At 43.0% G+C, this 20,198-nt stretch overlaps 1 protein-coding gene across 1 annotated transcript in view; it reads right to left on the bottom strand.

Moving 5' to 3' along the window:
* Window positions 1–20,198, bottom strand: part of ADCY2 (adenylate cyclase 2) — a 3,241,403-nt gene that overhangs the window by 677,106 nt on the left and 2,544,099 nt on the right. Inside the window, exons 12-13 of the mRNA XM_069613724.1 lie at window positions 11,232–11,312; window positions 574–643 (exon numbers count right to left, since the gene is read on the bottom strand). Coding sequence (XP_069469825.1) covers window positions 574–643; window positions 11,232–11,312 — 151 coding nt within the window. The remainder of the gene's footprint in view (window positions 1–573; window positions 644–11,231; window positions 11,313–20,198) is intronic.

Raw genomic sequence — 20,198 nt, 5'->3', positions numbered from 1 at the left:
CATGTGTGTCTAGATGCACGGTTACCGCATTTATCTTTGCGTAGAGTCCATTTGTTGTACCATCCTTAGTGGTGAGCTCTTAAATCGCCTGTGTATGTGTGTGAACATTTCCTAAATTCTTAAGAAGATGTAAGTATCTGGACGTGACTTTTTTCGTTTTCTAGTAGTTGGCTTGCGCCATTGTGGTTCAGTTGCATTAAGTATTTAGCATTTGGTCAGCATAGTTTTGTTTTCTGTAATTATAGCCTTTTTTCAACCTAGTATTGTATCTGAAAGGATTATTGATGGATTGCAGTTAATATATGCTTGCTATGGCAATAATAGCTCTATAGGTTGACGCTGTTACATTTGTGATGGATCTGAAACTATAAAAGTGTATGTTTTCACAGGTTACAACTCATTACTAAAACTGTCCCCTGAAGACACATACACATACCAGTGAACCTTTTCTCACAAAATTGTCATTGTTGTGCCTGATTAATTAGCCCATCTTAACTGGTCTACCCCATGTATGTCACATATTCATGCACACGTGGATTTGATTAATTTTTCCCATGCACACAATGTACTTACTTCTTTTTCCAGTAATTTGTTATGGAAAAGCAGTGATATCCTTTGGATGTCTTCTGACTTTAGCCATTGCCTGAATAAAGTAAACAGAAAAATAGAACTCAACAAAGCATCCAAGTTTCGCACGTTTGCTCACCCGCACAATGCAGTTCATGTGGCACATGTAGCAATTACTATGAGCCTCTTCCAGTCTACACATGAAATGTGTACGTGTCATATTTTTGAATTGCTACGAGTAGTCCGAAAACATACAATACATGACATGTTTGGCTGGATTCGGGAAGATTGGTTCAGGAGAACAAATGAAGCTGTGCCCATGTTTGTATTGGGTACTTTTTGTCTTATTCACAAGTATTTGCAATGGAGCAAAGTAACCCGAAAATGTCGAATGACACCTGCCTTTTACCCTACTGCACATTCGAGACGACCAGAGGTTCTTACTCATATGTGAACTACTAAACCGTTACAAAATGCAGATGTTATAGTGAACGTCTGAAAGAATAAGCTAAAAGTTGGCAGGTGTGAATTTCAAATGCTGTGGCATCTCCACATTTTCTTCGGGCGTATCCTTGCTGACCTTTTTCTACCTGATCCTGCCTTTACCTTTAATCCTTGTTTTCGCGTTCATTTTTCTTGCCCTCCTTTGAGTGATTCAGTTACCTGCTGCATAAAGTACTATTTCTTGGCGAAAGTTGTAATTTGGCTCCCAATGAATGATCACAAATAGGGGGCTAAGGTGTTCCGCCAGCACACCGTTGTTGTAAAGACCAAACACCTGTCAGGGATTCTGTCAATGAAAGGATAGATTCAAAAGTCACAGTTGGTTTGATTCTAAACGTAGCACTGCGCAGGAAAACAAGCATTGGCAATGCCAACAGCTTGGGCGTGTGTGTAGGCACGTGAAAGGCATTTGACAGGCACTGTTGTAGTGCTATTAACTGGCCATTGATGGTAGTAGGTGCACAATTATGTGAGTACCTGGCAGGGTCGGACTGGGCCATACAATTGTCTCGGGCACCAATGAAAAACTGGCCCGCAGTTGTGAATGGCCATTCATTGCTTTTTGTGATACTGTTTGAATAGTACCCAAGCAGGAGTTTTTTTGATTAAACTGCTATGCAAATTGTGCATTTTTATGAATATTCATTCAGCAACAGTGTTCAAAACTATAGGCTGCATAATGAAGTAACTCATCAAAATGGCCAACATTGGGCAAAAACGTGACCCACTTTGACCAAAAGAACTGGCCCTCACCAGAATTTTGTGTTTTTGGTTCGTCCATGGTTCTATTGCCCTACAGGCCACTCCGAGACTGGTACCTGGGCCTCTAATAGCAGTGCCTGGCAAATGCCTAACATTTATACACAAGCCAAAACTGTTGTCTTTGCCAATGCTTGTTTTTAGCAGCACCTCAGTGAAGGACCTGCAGAGTTATTATTATGATTCAACAACATTTGCGTGGTGGTCCACAATTACTGAAATCATTTGGTTCCTTAACTGTAATGGACCACATTGACATTCAGTTTTCTCCTCAGTGACGTAGGCAGCTCTGCACATTTGTTCCTTGCACATTTTCCTTCCTGCCAGTGGCACCTGCCTAAGAGATCCAAGTTAAGGCCCCTTATTATTTTTCTCTGGCTTGTCACCCGACATGCGTCCCAAAACGGAATAAGAGGTCGTGAGAGAGAGTGCGGCCTTCTTGCTTGTCTTGGATCAGTCCAACACAAATGATTGCTCCTTCTTAGTTTTGGGGATCAGCATATTGCTGGTTGCTCTTGTTCTGTGATAGGAGCTTAACTATAGGACACCCCTTTCATTAATGACCCCTACATATTTTAAAAATACGTGAAAACAATATATTCTAAGCTATGTTTCACGCGCCTTCTTCACTTCTAATGTCATCTGATATACTTTGGTGGGAACACCACAAAGATGTTTCAGTGCAGATAAGTGATTACATTAACAATATTGTATGTTTTGTACAGCACCACCTACCAGAGTTAACAGTTTTAGTGAGCTTGGGGACAGGTGTTACAATTTCCAAATGTGACCTATTTTTGGAGTGCTCAATTTTGCGCGTTTAGAATGATGAAGGCATGCCAGGGTTCTAAACCATAGACCCTGTTTAAGATCGCCCTGAAAAGTTCTACCCATGCACTCCAGCATAACATAACACCATTTCATACCATAACATGATATAATGAACCAACATCGCCAGGGATTAACATAATAGGCACACGTACTGCCATACTATATGGTATTCCATATTGTCTAATTTACCCTCTTGCTTCCTTATGCAATTCTTACTAGCCTCCTCTCCACCCCTCGCATATCTTCCCCATCAGCGCATTGTAGCTCCACCATAAGTGATGTAGGCACTATACATGCAACGCACATAACATCTGCTCAGGTACTGTTAGAATTTCCAATCCACCTTCCATGTATTTGGTTGGAATGCTTGCTTGCTCATTGTGCACACGATGTAGGGGTCTCCTATGTTCAGGTCCTCCTTGCGAGTGCTAGAAAGCACTCATTTGCACCATCTGACAGGCGTTTCCGTAATCTCAGCAGGTACTCATACTGTGTGCTCAACTGTGCCATACTGTGCCTCGGTGCTACCATCGTTTTAGGCTATTTCTCTCTCATGCTCTGCTGCTGCCATTCTGGGTTAAGATACTCTCACGATCTGCCAGTTAGCGCTATCGCTTGTCCTGGTCCTCGTGCCGTGTGCCAGGTGCCGCCATCATATTGGCAGGTGTTCCGTTCGGATCCCAGGTGTTCCCATCGTGGGCGTATTTATTAAAGGCATACCACATTTTCACTGATACATGATTTAATACACTCGGACATACACATTTTCTTTAGAATGATCTGCATCCACACACACACACACACACACACACACGCGCGCAATGGCAAAGGAAAATTAACACACAACCACACACAAATTGAAGTGCAAGCAACACCCAGCGCCAAAACTGTTGATCAGCAAATGCACATAAAAACAGCTGGGTATTCAAAAGGTGAATCATTTATGAGAGCATTAGATGTGCCTTCCAGGACAGCCAGTACTGTGGCCATCAAAGGGAATGCTGCCTTCGAGGACAGCCAGTACTGTGGCCATCAAAGGGAATGCTGCCTTCCAGGACAGCCAGTACTGTGGCCATCAAAGGGAATGCTGCCTTCCAGGACAGCCAGTACTGTGGCCATCAAAGGGAATACTGCCTTCCAGGACAGCCAGTACTGTGGCCATCAAAGGGAATACTGCCTTCCAGGACAGCCAGTACTGTGGCCATCAACGGGAATGCTGCCTTCCAGTACAGCCAGTACTGTGGCCATCAAAGGGAATGCTGCAGAAAGAAGGGAGGGTTGTTTTCATGAGTGATTGTCTGCCATGTAGTCTCAGGGAGAAAGGGGTTGGCTGCAGGAGAAAGGTTCCTGCCGGGCTGGAGTAATGCCGTCGCCTTCTGGAAAGGTACCAGAGCAGCATAGGCACGCCCTGGATCCTTTTTGGAGGGGTGGGTGGAGGATGCATAGCCATGTTCGATGTCTTCCTGCAGAAAACATGAACATTAACCTCCAAGCACCCCTCCCAGGGCTTATGGCTTCTGAAGCTCAATCACACACTAAATGAAGGGGGCAGAACAAAAACACCCAACTTCACGAGGCATACGTAATAACTATTTGAAATTAACTGCTAAATATTAGGTTTCGGCCCAACTGACCCTGCTCTGGGGCTCAACTCCGTCTCTCTCCAGTTTAAGACACTGGGAAGTGATCCCAAGCAGGATAACGCATAATTGCACAGGATTCAAGGCTTAAACGCATAGGCTCTGCTGGAACACTAATGTGATTCCTATGATGTGCCTTGTATGGCTAGGGAGGGCTATGCAGAATGTAAAGTTAAACATGTACTGATGGACCCCGAGAGTTCCAAGGAACTTAACGATCAAAATAAGAGCAATAACAAACACAGAATGTTCAAAGTCCCTCAGAAACAAACCCATGCCACAGACTGGCCCTTGCCACCGTCTCCTCCCCTTACCTAACTTTCTGCAGCTACTCACCCAGCCAGACCATTTGAGAGCCATCTTTGAACCCTTCCAACAGGTGTCTTGCCAAAGAAGGCTGCTCAAATGGTAGACACCAGACACCGAATTATGGTCATTCACAAAATACTTGCTGTACAACTCTGGCAGGCCTTCACACTCAGCTATGCTGCTCATCCTGTGCAACAACAGATGCTGATTCTGGAATGAAGGGAGACCAGACCATCATTTCAATGTGCATTCGAGGTCTGATATAGCAGATGGCTGTACCAACCGCAAAACCTGCATTTTACAGGTAGGGTTTTGTTGGGCCTCTCAATTATCTCCCTGGAGTGAGATGTAAAGGAGGCAATGATTGTAAATAGAAAATACTGATTGTCAGCCAGCTAATTTATTCCTTATGGTTTTCCGAGCAAGCAAGTCATATCGTATGTTTACTGACAAGTAAACACATCCACAAGGACTTCAGTGATGAAGAAGGTGAATACTTCTTCCCGTCTGAATTACAGTAATGTGATTTGATCTATACAAGGGTGTTAGCTTTAAAGATTAGTTTTTCAAAAATGGCACCACCTGATCTAACACTCCTCCAACACAACAATTCAACCTCAAAAATCTGAGAAAAGAACCAGGCTATGTTTGATCTTAATATTGTCTTTTTAATGAAAAGTGTAAAACGAAACCTTATTCACTTAACTTTGTGTTGGGGAAGTTGGATGTCAGGGATTTCACTGAATCCACTTCACCTAAGGGTGAAATCTTCTGATTTTTTTTTCTTTGAATTATTTTTTTATTATGTTGGGGAAGACCCCATGCACCCACTTCCCCCTACCCTATCCCCTTACCCCATGCCACATTTATGTTTTGAAATGTACCCACTTACCTAACCAATTCAAAGAAAAATAAAATGGAAGGTTTCAGATTAGGTAAATCTACGGTATCAGGGGAAACCCCCCACAATATTCTTTACAAAGAAGTGAAGCCACTTTCCTTCAGAAAAGAAAATTAACCTGCTTGCTTTTTGTCTGACTAAATGAATTCAGATTGCATACAAATATCCATTTGTGTAAAATCAAATTTGAATAACTATTCTTGTACAGCAATATGCAATGAACATTAAAATTATCACTGATTTTCCAATACTTTCTTTAGCAATCGACAATATGTAATGAATTTTATTTTCTCTAATACATTAAGTGTTGGTTCTAAAGCAAAATATGATAGCATACATATTATTCACATATAGCTTGCTTATTCTCAAAGCATAATTGACATTAGAAGCCTGCTTATTACAGTGTCTCCCAATTCAACTATTTCTGGGGACATATGGCTTATTTCACAGGGATCGTTATACTTTTGGTTTGTCGTTTAAAGGCCCAGGATAGGTAGGACACCTCCAGCTCTAGGAACTGGTACCAAGCCAGCTATACCTCCAGTCTGTACTGGTTTCATAATTTGCTCAGGTGTGATTGAATTGATGTCTAGCGGCTAAACCGCCTACTCAGCCTCTACACTTCACAAATCAACTGTGATCCCAATCAAAAAAATAAAACAGGTACAGCAAAGAGAAATACCTACTTCACCTTTTGGGGTCAAGTGGGCCGACGGAAGGACATACTCTCAGAAGGGGTGTGATGTAATCCAGTAGCAACCCAAACAGCAAAAGGAATGTCCAATCACGGTTCTATCAAAATATGTGCTTTAATGAAAGATAACAAAGTACAAATAACTTGAAAAACACTGTAAAACCCCAACTCTGTAAAGAAAAGGCAGAGAAAAAGAGACTGTAATGGCGCAGCACTCTGAGTTTTCATCCGCGAGTTAAAACAGGCAAACAATGCAATACGGAATTGAAAAAGGATATGTTTGTGAAAAAGAAAGTGCAAAAGAGACTTAGCCAGTCTCTAGGGTCCTAAAAGGTGGACCAGTGGGATAAGGTCAGTTCAAAGAATCTTAATCAATCGTTCGGCAGTTCGAGGGTGTCGAACCTGGCTTCAAGCTGTTCCGCTCTGCGGGTCTAACCAGGTTCATGTGCAGTAAGTCGTTCTAGGTCAAGGGGCAAGCTGGTATTTCTATTTTATTAAATGTGTATAGTGCTTTCCCCAAAGTGCTGTACATTGGATAAAAGCAGTATGATGAATTTCAGAAACCGGGGCTCTAGTTGGCTTGAAGTAGGGTCTGTGTGAGAGTTGTCAGTTTGCAAAGTTGGTAACTTCTGGTTCGGGGCGGTGAGTGACATGATGCTCCAGCGGTTCGAGTCGAATGCCATAGGTTTGATGTGGTGACCTTGGTGATCTGATGCAGGGTTCAAAGAGGTGGTGGATCGGCTTTATCTGCCATACTGAGCAGGTTGTTCGAGTCGAACAGGTGATGTGTGCTGCTTGCCATGAAGCAAGAGTGAGCCAGTTTAATGAATGCAAATCAGCTGTCATTTGAAGGTTCGATGTAGTGAGAAAATCAGCACTGGTGTGCCCCTCTCGGTCAATGCAGTGAACAAGGTTGGACTGCAGTCTGACTGGTTTGAGGCGGCAGAGCAGGGATCCCAGTGAATATAGCCCTCCAGATGCTAAGCGGTCCACTGGTGCGGGGGGCTATAGGACAGGGTGAGCCCTTTTGGGTGTTCCACTCCCAACCTAGAGTAGTTTGGTGAAGAGTGGCAAGTCCTGGTCCTCAGCAAGGGTCTCCCCCAATGTGCCCTGGGAGTAGGTGGGGTGCAGAGCTTGCCTCTGATTTGGAACAGTCTGCACCTCAATGGCTGAGGGCTCTGGGAAGAAAACAAGAACCACATGAATTATTGTGTAAATCCTTGATGGTCCAAAAATGAATCAAAGGAACTGGTGATTGGCCAAAATCACGCTTGCTTTAAGGGGTCTAATCCTGGTTCTTGTGACAAGTGGTCTTTGCCTTCTTTCTTCATCCCCACAGTGCTTCATGTTAAAGGAAGTGGAGGAGGCAGGAAGGACGGAGAGGTACAGAGAAAAACAAGATGGCGGATTATTTCCCCAACTGTCCTGTGAAGGACATCTTGTTTTGCACCTGTGTCTGCACTAACCTTGCCCCCTTCTTAGACCATCACATCAAAGATCCTTTGGTATGCAACTCCCTGGTGTGAGGCTAGTCCTTTTGTGATGGATCTGCCCTTTAAGTACATAGTACTAAGACATTATTTCATTATATTTAATAATATCTCTAGCAAGATTCACTGCCAGCAGTTGTAAATTTGGATTATGTTTCAGTTCCCTGCTAGCTAATGGAGGTACAATCCATGGTGGCAAATATCACATTGATTTAGCTGAAAATGTATCACACATCTCTCTCATACGACAAATTGTGAATTGAAGGGTACATAAACACCTGTGCCTGGGTCGCATGGATAATTAAAAAAGTGAAGTAGGAGTGGCTGCATCTACTGCCTCACAGTTGCTGGTACAATAATGCCAGTCTGAAATGTCTTAAGGAAAGAAGTAGAACGTGTAAGCTACACAAGCACGTTCCCTTTCCAGCTGCATGTACAGATTAAAGTATAACTAATTGTATGTACAATGGAAGGATGTTATTAATTACCAAGTCGTTCTGTGTCATATTAAGCACACTTCTACGGGGCTAATTGGTTATATTGGGATGGAATTCCAAGGTTATATTATTCTATAGCATAGCAACATGGGTATTACCATTTTGAAGCAGTCAATAAGTGCCTATAGGTTAATAAAATGTTGCAGTAGTCGAAGGGCTGACTTTTGTTTTTGGAACGTGCAGGTGTCCTAAAGTTAATGCATCTCTCTTTTGTTCACAGTGAAGGATGGGACAACAGGTTCTGTAGCTACTTTCCATGAGCTACGATTTCTGTCAATAAATGTTCACAGACACCACAATTAAATTATTAACGAAGTCACTATGGTAGTCACTATGGTAAATTAAAGCCCATAGCCATAATGGCCTACTGGCTCTTAGGCAACCTGCAGACAGGAACCATGAAGCAGGGAGAGCTTCTGATATGCATAGTGGAGCTGGAGAGCCACCTTCTTTCCGCCCCAGCCCTAAAAAAATCATGTGGGGCATGTACACCTGCACACACTTTCAAGGTTCAGCATGCAATGCTTACCTTTCAGTAGCGTCTTATTGTGGCAATAACACCCGATCTTGTGGGCCAGATTGGGTGTTAAGGCCATTAGCAACCTGGGTTAAAAAAGCAGCAATCCAGGGTGCTAAAAAATTAAGGGTTTTCTTTCCCACAACGGGACGTGCGCGGCGTCCCGTTGTGCGAGGTAAAATCCTTTACCAACATGGCTGCCATGGAAAGGGAAGGTGGGGATCCATATGGAACCCCTCTTCCCTTACCATGGCAGCCATTATGATTAGAGAGGAAGGCGCAGCTGCGACGGCACACCACAATAAGGTAAGTTTGGGGTGGGTGTATTGAAAATAAAAAAGTGGATGGGGGATTGGGGGGGGGAGGTGGTGGCGGTAGGAGATGGCCGTCAGGCAGCTTGGAATGCAGGCTTACACCCGAAGCCCAAGCCCAAGTTCCGAGCCACCTGATTCGCTGGCTCCCCCATTCCAGAATGCAGCATTTCTCATTAATGTTACTTCCTCAATGCACTCTGGGAGCTAACTCTCCAAGTTCTAACATGCCGCATTTCTATTCATTGTCACTTTCGTCATGAGTTCTAGGAATTCTAACTCCAAATACGAGCATGAAACAGTCTCTGTCAATTCCGTAGCATCCTTTGTCATTTTATTCTTTTGGTTCAACTAATCTGGAACAATGAATCTGGCCAATTTCTAAGTAATATCACCCCATATTTGCTTTAAATCTTCATGCTTAACCAGCTGGTCCAATCAGACGGCCCTGGTTGCCTGCACCCTGCTACTCCTCTGTGTCTGCTCCCCTGCTGCTCTACTGTTCTCCCACCTCTTTCTTCTGCTTAGACCTCCTCTTTCTATACTCTCTTGAGCCTACACCGTTTGCCTCGTCTGTGACTCCTTGCTACAGTAGGAGCTTGCTCTGCCCTGATCCTTGTTACTGTGATGCATGTCCTGACCTACTGCGGCTTCCCTCAGGCAACGCATCGCTGAGGGAATGCACAGCTTCTTACATCATAGGTTTCTGGAGATGGAATTGCACCTCAACCAAAAACCTTAGCACCCACAGGGCTTGGTTTCCCAGTCATTAGCTGTTCAAATCCCTCCATAATGCCCTTGCTTCATTTGAGTCATTAGGTCATCCTTTTCTGCCACCCTCCAGGGTGCTGAAGCTTAATGTCCTCAACCGACTCCGTTGCAGGTTCCATTATGCTACTTTTCACGCTGTACGTACTTTATCAACTCAATTAAGTATTCGTTGATAATTGGCATCACTCCACTGTCTCATGCTCTTCACCCTGTCCTCTTCCTCCCACTTCTGGCATCTGTCCCCAAGTCTTTTCTTCTGTCCCACTTCTTCTTGTCTTGACCTCTTGTGGTTTTGCTCACAAGTAGGACTCCCTCCAGTGACTCTGTCTCCCCTCCACTCTCATTTTTTCTTCAGATTGCTCTAGTCTCCTTTGTTCTCTCTGTTCTCTCAGGGGATCTCGAGATGACCACTCTGCTGCTGAGTTGCCGGGGGTCAGGTAATCACCAAACACTGCCGACCTGCATTCTTTGAACTCCCACATCACTGACCAGTGCTACTTCTGACGAAGACACCTCTCATTTGATTGCATGGGCTTTTTCTTCCTCTTTCAATGCGGGTATCTGAGTTGCCCGACTACAGTCTAGGAACACAGACCCATAAATTGCTCATCTGCTGCAAGGTATGGATGGCACATGAAAGCTGTCTGCTCGTGGTTCTACATCCCAGAGTACTGTACACTGCTGTCCAGACTCTGCGTTTTAACTTTGTACAATTTTCGATTGTCGATTTTGTTTGCTTGTTCAGCTACTTGAGGGACATGAGGGGAGGTCCACAATCAAGCCCGACTGGGCATTGTACATAAGAGTTGCACTAGTTGTGCGGAAGGGCACTTTTAGAGAGATAAGGCGTCAATCTAGGGCTCATTGAATCGCACTGCTTCGGAACTCTTATGGTGCTTCACTGTAGAAAGTATTGATATCACAAGAATATTACCTTTTCACTGGCGAGTTGTGATTTCACTATTTTAGATAACTTGGATATTAGAAGTTGTAAATTGCATTTGTATGATGTTGAACTTGTTATAATAGCCTTCAGGCTCCTTACACACAGTGTACTCTCGCAATAATTTTTCAGCTGAGAAAACATACTTTATTTGTAGACACCTGATACAAATAATACATGTTACAATGATGGAAGTAAAACAAAAAAACCCCTCTTAATTTGCGGAAATACCCATAAAACCTTCCACAAGGCCGGCACTTGGAACTCGAAGCAGAGGAGCATCCGCCCTTCCAACAATGCTATAGTTCTCCAGAATGTGCCATAATCTAGAGAACAGGTGACTTGTTGGAACCACCACAGAAATCATTTTAAAATACAGCATGTCCCAGTGCCTTAGAAGCAAACATCTGTCCAAACATTGCAACGTTTGGGATAACAATTTGAGAAAAGGATCAAGCACTGAGATCTACATATGTAAAGGTATAATACAAACTTACTTTTGAGCGTTTATTCCGTCTATTGCTTGAATCATTCTCTCATTTAATTCTTCTTCAAACCTCTTTTTCTGAGATTTCGTTCTGGAAGATAAAGTGTTAAGCCATTTCACACACACGTTTACCTCCTAACAATATAACATTCCAAGTTATCTTCAAACCTACATGGTTAGAATTTTAATTTAGATTTTTCTTACATCAATATGTTATAGTATAGCCTTACATCATTTCAGAATCGGAATGTATGATTTATGAATACAAAAAAAGTCAATATTAACAAAGGCAGGCTACGAGGGGATAGTTATTTACGAATGTAAAGAGACAGAAACTGAATACTACTCTTGACAAATAGTCACCGAAGGCGAGATAGTATTAATGTAGCACATATTTCTTAAACATGATATTCTATTCATAGTAGTCACAGTATAGATAGCCACAAAATGTGAACACATACACTGAAATTGACCAAAACTCTGTACGGGTGATATGGACTGACAGGTTGAATGTCCTCTATTATTATTAGTAGCACTTGAACCAGCAGATGAATTTCAAGAACTCAGACTATCTAGCTACACTCCATGTGGGCTACCAACATCTAAATGTTTGAGTCCAACAAACCAGAGCCTGTGCTCTAAATAAGCAATAGAACCCGAGGAGTGGGGGCATTACTGGTCAGGTAATGCCCCTGGGGTGACAGTTACAAAACTGATTGAAGCGAGGGCTTTAATGTAAGCCTCAGGGCATTACCTGACCATTACTGCCCCCCTCTTTGGGTTCTATTGCTATTAGTACCTCGGCACGTTGTACCACAGTACCAATAGTATGTTAGCAGAGAAGCAGCGTTGAGACCGTTTCTCAACTCGAGAAATAAATACAAATAAAATTGCCACCAGGGATGGGGGAGAAGGAACTACATGTAGTCCCTTATCCTTTTCCATGGCAGCCATTAAATAGTGAATGAAAAAAGTAAACAAACAAAATGGCCGCATTGGAACGGGGAGAAGGGATCTCATGTAGGCCCTTCTCCCTTTCCAAAGCGGCCATTGACTAGTGATTCAAAAAAATAAAACAAACACAATGGCTGCATTGGAACAGGGAGAAGGTACAACACATAGTCCCTTCTCCGTTTCCATGGCGGCCATTAAAAAGATAAGAAAAAAGAAAACAATGAAAATGGCTGCATGAAGCGAATGGACTACGCATAGTCCCTTCTCTCTTTCCATGGTGGCCAGACAGAGAACAGGAAGGAACTTTGAGGGACACAGTGTGAGTTTCTGCAAAGTCAGGTAAGTCTTTGTCAGCCGGGTAATGACCCACTGAGGGCCAATCAGATTGATTGTTGAAATCTGATTGTCCCTCGCCGTGTACTAATACAAAATTATAACTCTGTGACAAGTGGCATTCTCACCCAGCCCCCACTGCTGCTTTATCATTCTGTGGGTCATTCCAACATGATTTAAAACACCTAACAGTTCAGTCTGGTGTTTTGCACATGCAAACAAAAGAGGAAGTCAGTATGCATTTGCGTGTGGCTGCTATAAAACAGAGCAGCCATCGTGGAGTGAAATGAAAATAGTCTACTGTGATGGAATAAGCCTGTCTAACATGATGCCAGAAAGCTAGTCTTTAAGTATATATTCTTCAAAGAAGTACCCAATTTTGAATAAAGACCTGGATCGGGCATTCTGAGACTTAATAAAATAAATCAAAGCATTATTGTAGACATGTTCTTTGAAACCTTTTTCAACTTTTTATTTTTTTATTTTCAATAAGGTGGTATGGATACTCAGTTCAGACAACTATACAACATTCATTATATGTCTCTGTTCATCAAATGTCTGCTCAAAGAAAATTGTTTGCTAAATGAAGACAATCTTTTCTGAATTCTATGTCAAGACCGGAGGCTCGGATTATGTTTCTCTTCCATATTTTAGAGTCTTTGTAGTTCTGTTCTTATTGGTCCTCAAACTGATCATCTGATACTTTCAACCAATCATAGTGTTCCTTGTCCATAAATCAACCTGTACTTCTACTATTCCTCCTCTTTCTTTGCTGCTCGGCAGCGAGTTAAATGCCATTTTTTTCATTACTTGTGTGAATGCATTGTATATGTTAGTGTTTTATTAGGCATACTAGCGCGCACACATGTGCACTATTAGGAATGTTTGGTGGAGCATATCTGCATCAGTTTTTGAGTATTTGAAGTTGCAGTCGTGACGGGGCTGGTGCTCCAGTGACCGCAACTCCAAAGAACAGACTCAGAGGGCAATGCGGTCACCGAAGGGAGAGGGTGACGGAACTGCGTAGTTCCGGAGCTCTCTCTCCCCATTCCACGGACCGTTAGAGGAATGTTCAGTCACAGTATATGATCGCTGAGATCATTGTTATATTTAGGAGCTTGACAATCACATTCTATTAGTTTCACTTTTATAGCGCAACGTCCCATCACAATAGCGCTACGCAATCAAAGAGCACACTGCCCCTGCAGGCCACAATAAGGTACTGCAACAACCATACGGGCACAGTCCCAAGTAAAACCTGTTATATAATACATATATATCATATATTTATATCAGACCAGGTGATCACTGCATGCATATATATTTATACCTCTCAACACAAAGAGAGTATGTAAAAGATCATACACATTCCTGGTATATATTATTGAAATTGCCAGTGTTCTGTGCAGAGATGAGCTCCTCTAGTGATGAGGGAATGGCTCACATTAGCCAGAAGAGGAGCCATACGGAGATGACTCAGGTCCTACAAAAAGCCCTGGGGGCCTCGTTGGGACAAGTACCACAGCAGATAGCTCTGATGGAGTACTGGCTCCAGTTCTCAGAGGGCCTGGATAAGTTCCAAGGGCGAAAAGCACAGGGGAAAACAAAAGGGGGCAGAAAATCAGCCGGTAGGGCAGAGGAAGCCCACCCCCCCCGGGCACACCACCAAAGAAGAAGGGTGGTAAGATAAGGAGAGTAAGAGTAAAAGGGGGGCCTAGCAGGGGACAGGATACATCCTCAGACACCTCTGATGAGGGTGAGGTGGACTGGGAGGAAGAATACTCAGAGGAAGAAGAGGTATATTCTATATCTTCCTCAGAAGAAGAAGGCCACAAAGCGCCAAAGAAAAAGAGTAAGGAGGAGACAGAAGAGGATAGTGCAAGTGATGATGACTTTGATCCTGAAGCACTAATCCACCCAAGGTTGTCTGAATGGGAGCCGCCAAAAAGAATAGCGGCCTATTTAAGAAAGCATCTGAGGGCGCTCCTAGCTAAGGAAGCAAGGACTAAAATGAGGGCGGAATGCCCTAGACCTCACCTCCCAGAGGGTGCAGCAGATACATCCGAAATAGATGACAATATTATCACGTTCATGAGTAAGTACACTAAGGATTTGAGGAAAGGTCTAGATAGGTCCTGGCATTCATGCCAGGACAAAATGCTGGACATGACAGGGCCCCTCACTGAGATTCTACAGATTGGTGAAGAGGCCAGAGAAAAAGGGCAGCCAGTGGACCCGACGATCCTGATCGGGTGGGCCCAGAGGGCAATATGTATGTTGGAAATGCCAACCACGCTATCGCCTCAGAGAGAAGGAGGTCTCTGCTGGTTACGATAGATCCAAAGTTAAGCAAGTTAGCTTCTTCAGAGTCAGTGTCAACCGCAAACGGAAAAATCTTTGGAGATTCCTTCATTAAGGAGTTAACTAAGTTTGCTAACTCCTATACGGCACTGGACCAGGCACAGGTCTCTCTCAAGAGAGTGTTTGGGAGATACATTTTTGGATGGGCCAGCAGAGGCAGGGGTCACTCGGCTGGCCGATTCCACTTTAACAGACCTTAACAGGACAGAACACAGTGGAGAGATTAGGAGGATCGAAGACAAACCCCCCTCTTCCCATCAAGGGGCAGAGGAAGGGGCAGAAGCTGGTGACATGGAGAGCGTCAACAGAACAACCCAGGTGAGAGCAAGCAACCCATGCTTAATTACCCCAGAAGTAGGGGGGAGGATAGCAGAGTTCATACAAAATTGGCTCACTATATCGGGGTATACTTGGATAATAGAAACCGTACAAGGTTTTCACATAGACTTTATAGAGACACCTCATCAGGAGAACACGCCAAGGGGTTTAGACATACACAAGGAAGACAAATTAATGCTGGTAAAAGAGCTGAGAGGACTAGAAAGCAAAAAGGTGATAATACCAGTGACAGATTACTCAAAGGGGTATATAAGCAATATGTTACTCATGAAAGGGAAACACAAGGGAAGACCAATTATAAACTTGAAAAGTTTAAACAAATACGTGGTGTACAGACACTTCAAATGGAAGGGATACACCTGTTAAGAGATACCTTAATTCAAGGGGATTGGCTAGCCAGAATAATTTAAAGGATACATATCTGACCATAACCATAGCAGATGAACATTGCAGATTCCTGAGGTTCATCTGTGGAGAATCGACATGGGAGTTTTGATGTCTGCCCTTCGGCCTGGCATCTGCACCATGGTGTTTCACCAAGAAGATGAAACCAGTAGTGACGCATCTCAGGAGTCAGGGGATAAGACTTATAATTTACCTAGACGACATATGTCTGATGTGTCAAGAGAAAGAAACATTACTAGTACATGTGCAGACATCCATAAAATTGTTAGAGGACCTGGGGTACCTAATAAATTGGGAAAAATCCAAAATAGTACCAGACAGTCATTAGAATTTCTGGGATTCATAGTGGACTCGGTTCAGGGATCTCTCAGTCTACCCATTCCCAGGATGAACGATTTAAAAAAACAGTTAAGACACACTCTAGCGAAGAGAGAACTGTCACTGAGGGACATTGCAAGATTAGTGGGCCGCCCAGGGTCATCAATCCAAGTGATATTTCCAGGACCACCACATTACAGGGCACTCCAGAGGTTAAAGATCAGACACCCCAGGAGGAGCGCTTCTTACGAAACAAATGTTGCCATCTCCCAAGAAGTGAGGGAAGAGTTGGAATTGTGGCTACACCACATGGATGCATGGAACGGGAGGGCCATATTTGGCTCTTCCCCAGACCTGATCATCGAATCCGATGCCAGCAGATGGGGCTGGGGAGCCCGATGCGGTAACCTGTCGACAGGGGGCAGGTGGTCGGATCAGGAGACGACTCTCTATATCAACTGCCTGGAGTTGCTAGCAGGGTTCTTTGCAGTGAAATGCTGGACTCAAGAGAGGGCACAATGTTGTGTCCTGCTAAAGGTGAACAATGTCTCGGCAGTCAGGTACATAAACAGATTGGGCGGGACAAGATCCAGACTACTAGCAGCACTGGCAAAATATTTCTGGGAACTCTGTCTTCAGAGGGAAGTGTCAGTGATGGCAGAGTACCTGCCGGGACATCAGAACAAGGTGGCCGATTGGAACTCCAGATACCTCAGAGATGCCAGCGTTTGGAAGCTGGATGAGGAAGTGTTCCAAAATCTAATGATGCGATGGGGGCCATGTCAAGTTGACATATTTGCATCGAGACTAAACAAGTAGTTACCCCAGTTCTTCAGCTGGAGATCAGACCCAGAGGCAGAAGTGTCAGATGCCTTCCTACAGCCATGGGGTCACCAAACAAACTGCGTGTTCCCTCCTTTCTCTATGATAGCAAGGACACTAGTCCAGGTGAGGTGCCAGAAACCATCCCTAGTACTAGTTATGCTGGACTGGAGGGGCAAGTGTGGTTCCCCAGTCTACTGGAGTTATCACACCACAACCCAGTGGCACTACCTGATGGCGAATTCATTGTGCAAGACCCCAGAGGTCTCAGCCATCCACTAGTGAGGTCAAGCAGACTCAACCTAATCACATGGGCGAATTCCAGCGACCTTGGGTTAGGCCAGGACTATCGAATGAGGCTGAAAATATCCTTAATGAATCCTGGGCCCCAGGAACACATAGAGCTTATAAATCCGCATGGGCTAGATGGAGTAGCTGGTGTTTAGAGAGGAATATTCTTCCCGATGGAACGGATGTAGTACACATAGCCAATTTCTTAGCGCAGTTACACATCCATTAACACGGCCAGGTCTGCCATATTGGCAGGACACCCTAGGATAGACTGCATAGCAATAGGTGAACATCCCTTAATCTGTAGATTAGTAAAGGGAGTAAAAATGACTAGACCTCTTAGTGAAAAATACACTCAATTGTCGGATGCAGGCACAGTGTTGAGATTATTTCTATCATGGCCAGAAAATCAGGATCTATCGAGGAAGGCTATTTCAGGGAAACTAGCCATGCTACTATGTCTTTTAGCTTGTAAGAGATCATCAGACGTTAGAGCACTAGAAATCAACAGGAAGAGTGTTTCACATAATGGAGTGACCTTTTTCATAACGAGAAGGACCAAGGCAGGTTTGACATCCATATCTTACAAATCTTTTCCAGGACAACCAAAATGATGCCCGGTCAGATGCTTAACAGCATATGAGGACATGACAATGGAAGACCCCCAGGAGTATCTCAATTACTGGTAGCAATTTGTAAACCCTTCAAGGCCATAACACCGGCTACCATGGCCAGATGACTTAGATGGGTAATGGAACAGGCGGGCATTGATGTAGTAAAATATGGCGCTCACTCAGCTAGAGGAGCGATGGCTACCAACGCTTTCAACATAGGTGCCAGAGTAGAGGACATTATGAGGTTGGCAGATTGGTCAAATGAATTGATTTTGAAAACTTTCTATTTTAAACCAATGGAAGGAGTGGGATTGTTAGTGGTGAGTAAGCTTTGAACAAGCATAATTCGAGCATCCGGTCTTGACATAGAATTTGGATTTTCAACACATTCGTTGCAGAAAGTCATAATTCTATTAAAGACACGGAGGCAAAGGATTTTCCCACCCTCTCAATCGTAATAATTTAATGTAATGTAAAAGTACTGTAACGTTTTACATGTTTTCTATAACTACTGAAATGGTGCATGATGAATACAATAAGATGGTACAGTTTTGTGAAATGCACAAAAGGATAATAATGATAAATTGTGGTTGGATTTACGATTGTCCCACCCTCTTTCAGTTTATAGTCACCATTTTACGATGTGTTTCTATAGATACGGTGGCGGACAACAAATAATCCGGAAATTGAACTCTTATCGGCATGGAACGGATGGAATTACAAAAGTTCACTGGACGCACCCTCAGCTGGACAAAGAAAGAGGAGGAATAGTAGAAGGAGAGGGTAATTTATGGATAAGGAACAGTAGGATTGGTGGAAAGTATCACATGGTCAGTTTGAGGACTAATAAGAACAGAACTTCAAAGACTCTAAAACCATGGTTATTGTAGTTGTTTATTGAATTTTGTGTTTCATATTTATACTTTGCTACTGAACAGTAAATATGGAAGAGAAGCATAATCCTTTGCCTCTGTGTCTTTAATAGAATTGTGATTTTCTGGAACGAATGTGTTGAAAATCTGAATTCGTGTTCAGACCCTCAATGGCACTTGAGCTCTGGCAAATCCAAAGACATCCTGTTTGCTGTACAAGTCTCTCAGGAACACCTCCAGCCTGGGGGATTCATAGATCTTCACAATGACAATGACGTGGAATTCTAATTGTACTTTATGTATTACATTTTCAGAAGTTTATTGAGGTGGTATCCCTGAGGATGGGACTTGATTCCCAAAACACACAAGGTAATTCAATATGAACCCTTAGTTACTATGTGTTAAACTTCACGTTTACAATTGTTATTGCACATGCACAATGCACTGAATGTGTGTCTTCCGCTTGTGGATCTGAGTGGTTGAAACCTATTTTTGTACTCGAAAATAACAGCGTGTTCTTTTTTTTGTCTACTATTTAAATATATTCTTTTGGGAAACATTTTTCTAGACAATGAATGACGTTGAACAATTGTGTTTTGTTGAAATGCTTCACGTTAAGTGATCATCATTTTTCCTAAAGACTGTTGGAACCTTTGGGTTCTCCTTATCAGTGTGCAGATGGGCTCTAGGCATTTTTTTGTCTAAACTAAAAAATAATTTGAGGGTTTTTTGAGGGCTGATTCATTTACCACCTGGTACCAGCACAAACAATAATCTAATTAATCAATGTGTTGCTTTAACGTTACGGAGCGACATTGACCTTGAGTGCAGCCCCCATAGCATATAAGGTTGATTCTATAAATCATGTATATTGAATACGGATCTGTTGGAACACCGAAATGTTTTGCTGCAAAGTAAAATGATTGACATTTTCTGACTAAATGTTTTGCCACAAAATACGCGAGAGGGAGTGCAGACATACCCCTGCACCACCCACCCTTTCTATAAACCGGACCACTACCCACCATCTATTTATTTGCAGTCAAATACATTGTAAAACATGTGATAGAAACAAATGCAGTGGTGAGTACCGTGAATACAAGAATGCTTAGCAATGGCACAATTGTAAAAAGCCATTTGGTTTATATTTAAGCCACGTATTTGATTCCTATTGATCATGACCAGGGCATATCCCTCTTTAAACAGTAGGTGCTCTTGTACATCTGATGCAAGGTTGTTCAATGTCATTTCTAAGACATTTGCACCACTTTAGAAAATGCATATGTTTTCTTAGGATTTGATTGTGTTATGTAGCAAATCTAAGTGGTGACTACTGGCATGAAAAATGATTTTGTTGAAGTGAATTTACAGAATATTTTATTTTCAATTTGGTTATTGTTGATGCATATTTAAAGATACACAGGCTCATTACAAGTGTGGTAGTGCGGAAAAAAATTGGCGGTAGCGGAATTACTGTGATTTTTCCCACACCGCCATACTATGAGTATGGCCCTGCGGTCAGGGATTTACCTGCAGTATAATGCTGGAGGTAAATCCTTCCACTGTTTGCTAAAGAATTTGCCAAATTGGTGCAATCGGCAGTAATTCTACCAAAGGAAACCGAAAGAGTCCAATGGACTCTGAAAAAGTGGGGATTTACTCTGCCAC

This window comes from Ambystoma mexicanum, chromosome 5p (genome assembly GCF_040938575.1).
Source record: "Ambystoma mexicanum isolate Mex_15411 chromosome 5p, UKY_AmexF1_1, whole genome shotgun sequence".
Taxonomy (NCBI): domain Eukaryota; kingdom Metazoa; phylum Chordata; class Amphibia; order Caudata; family Ambystomatidae; genus Ambystoma; species Ambystoma mexicanum.
The sequence above is the reverse complement of the archived record's forward strand: the minus strand, read 5'-3'. Positions and strand labels throughout refer to the sequence as shown.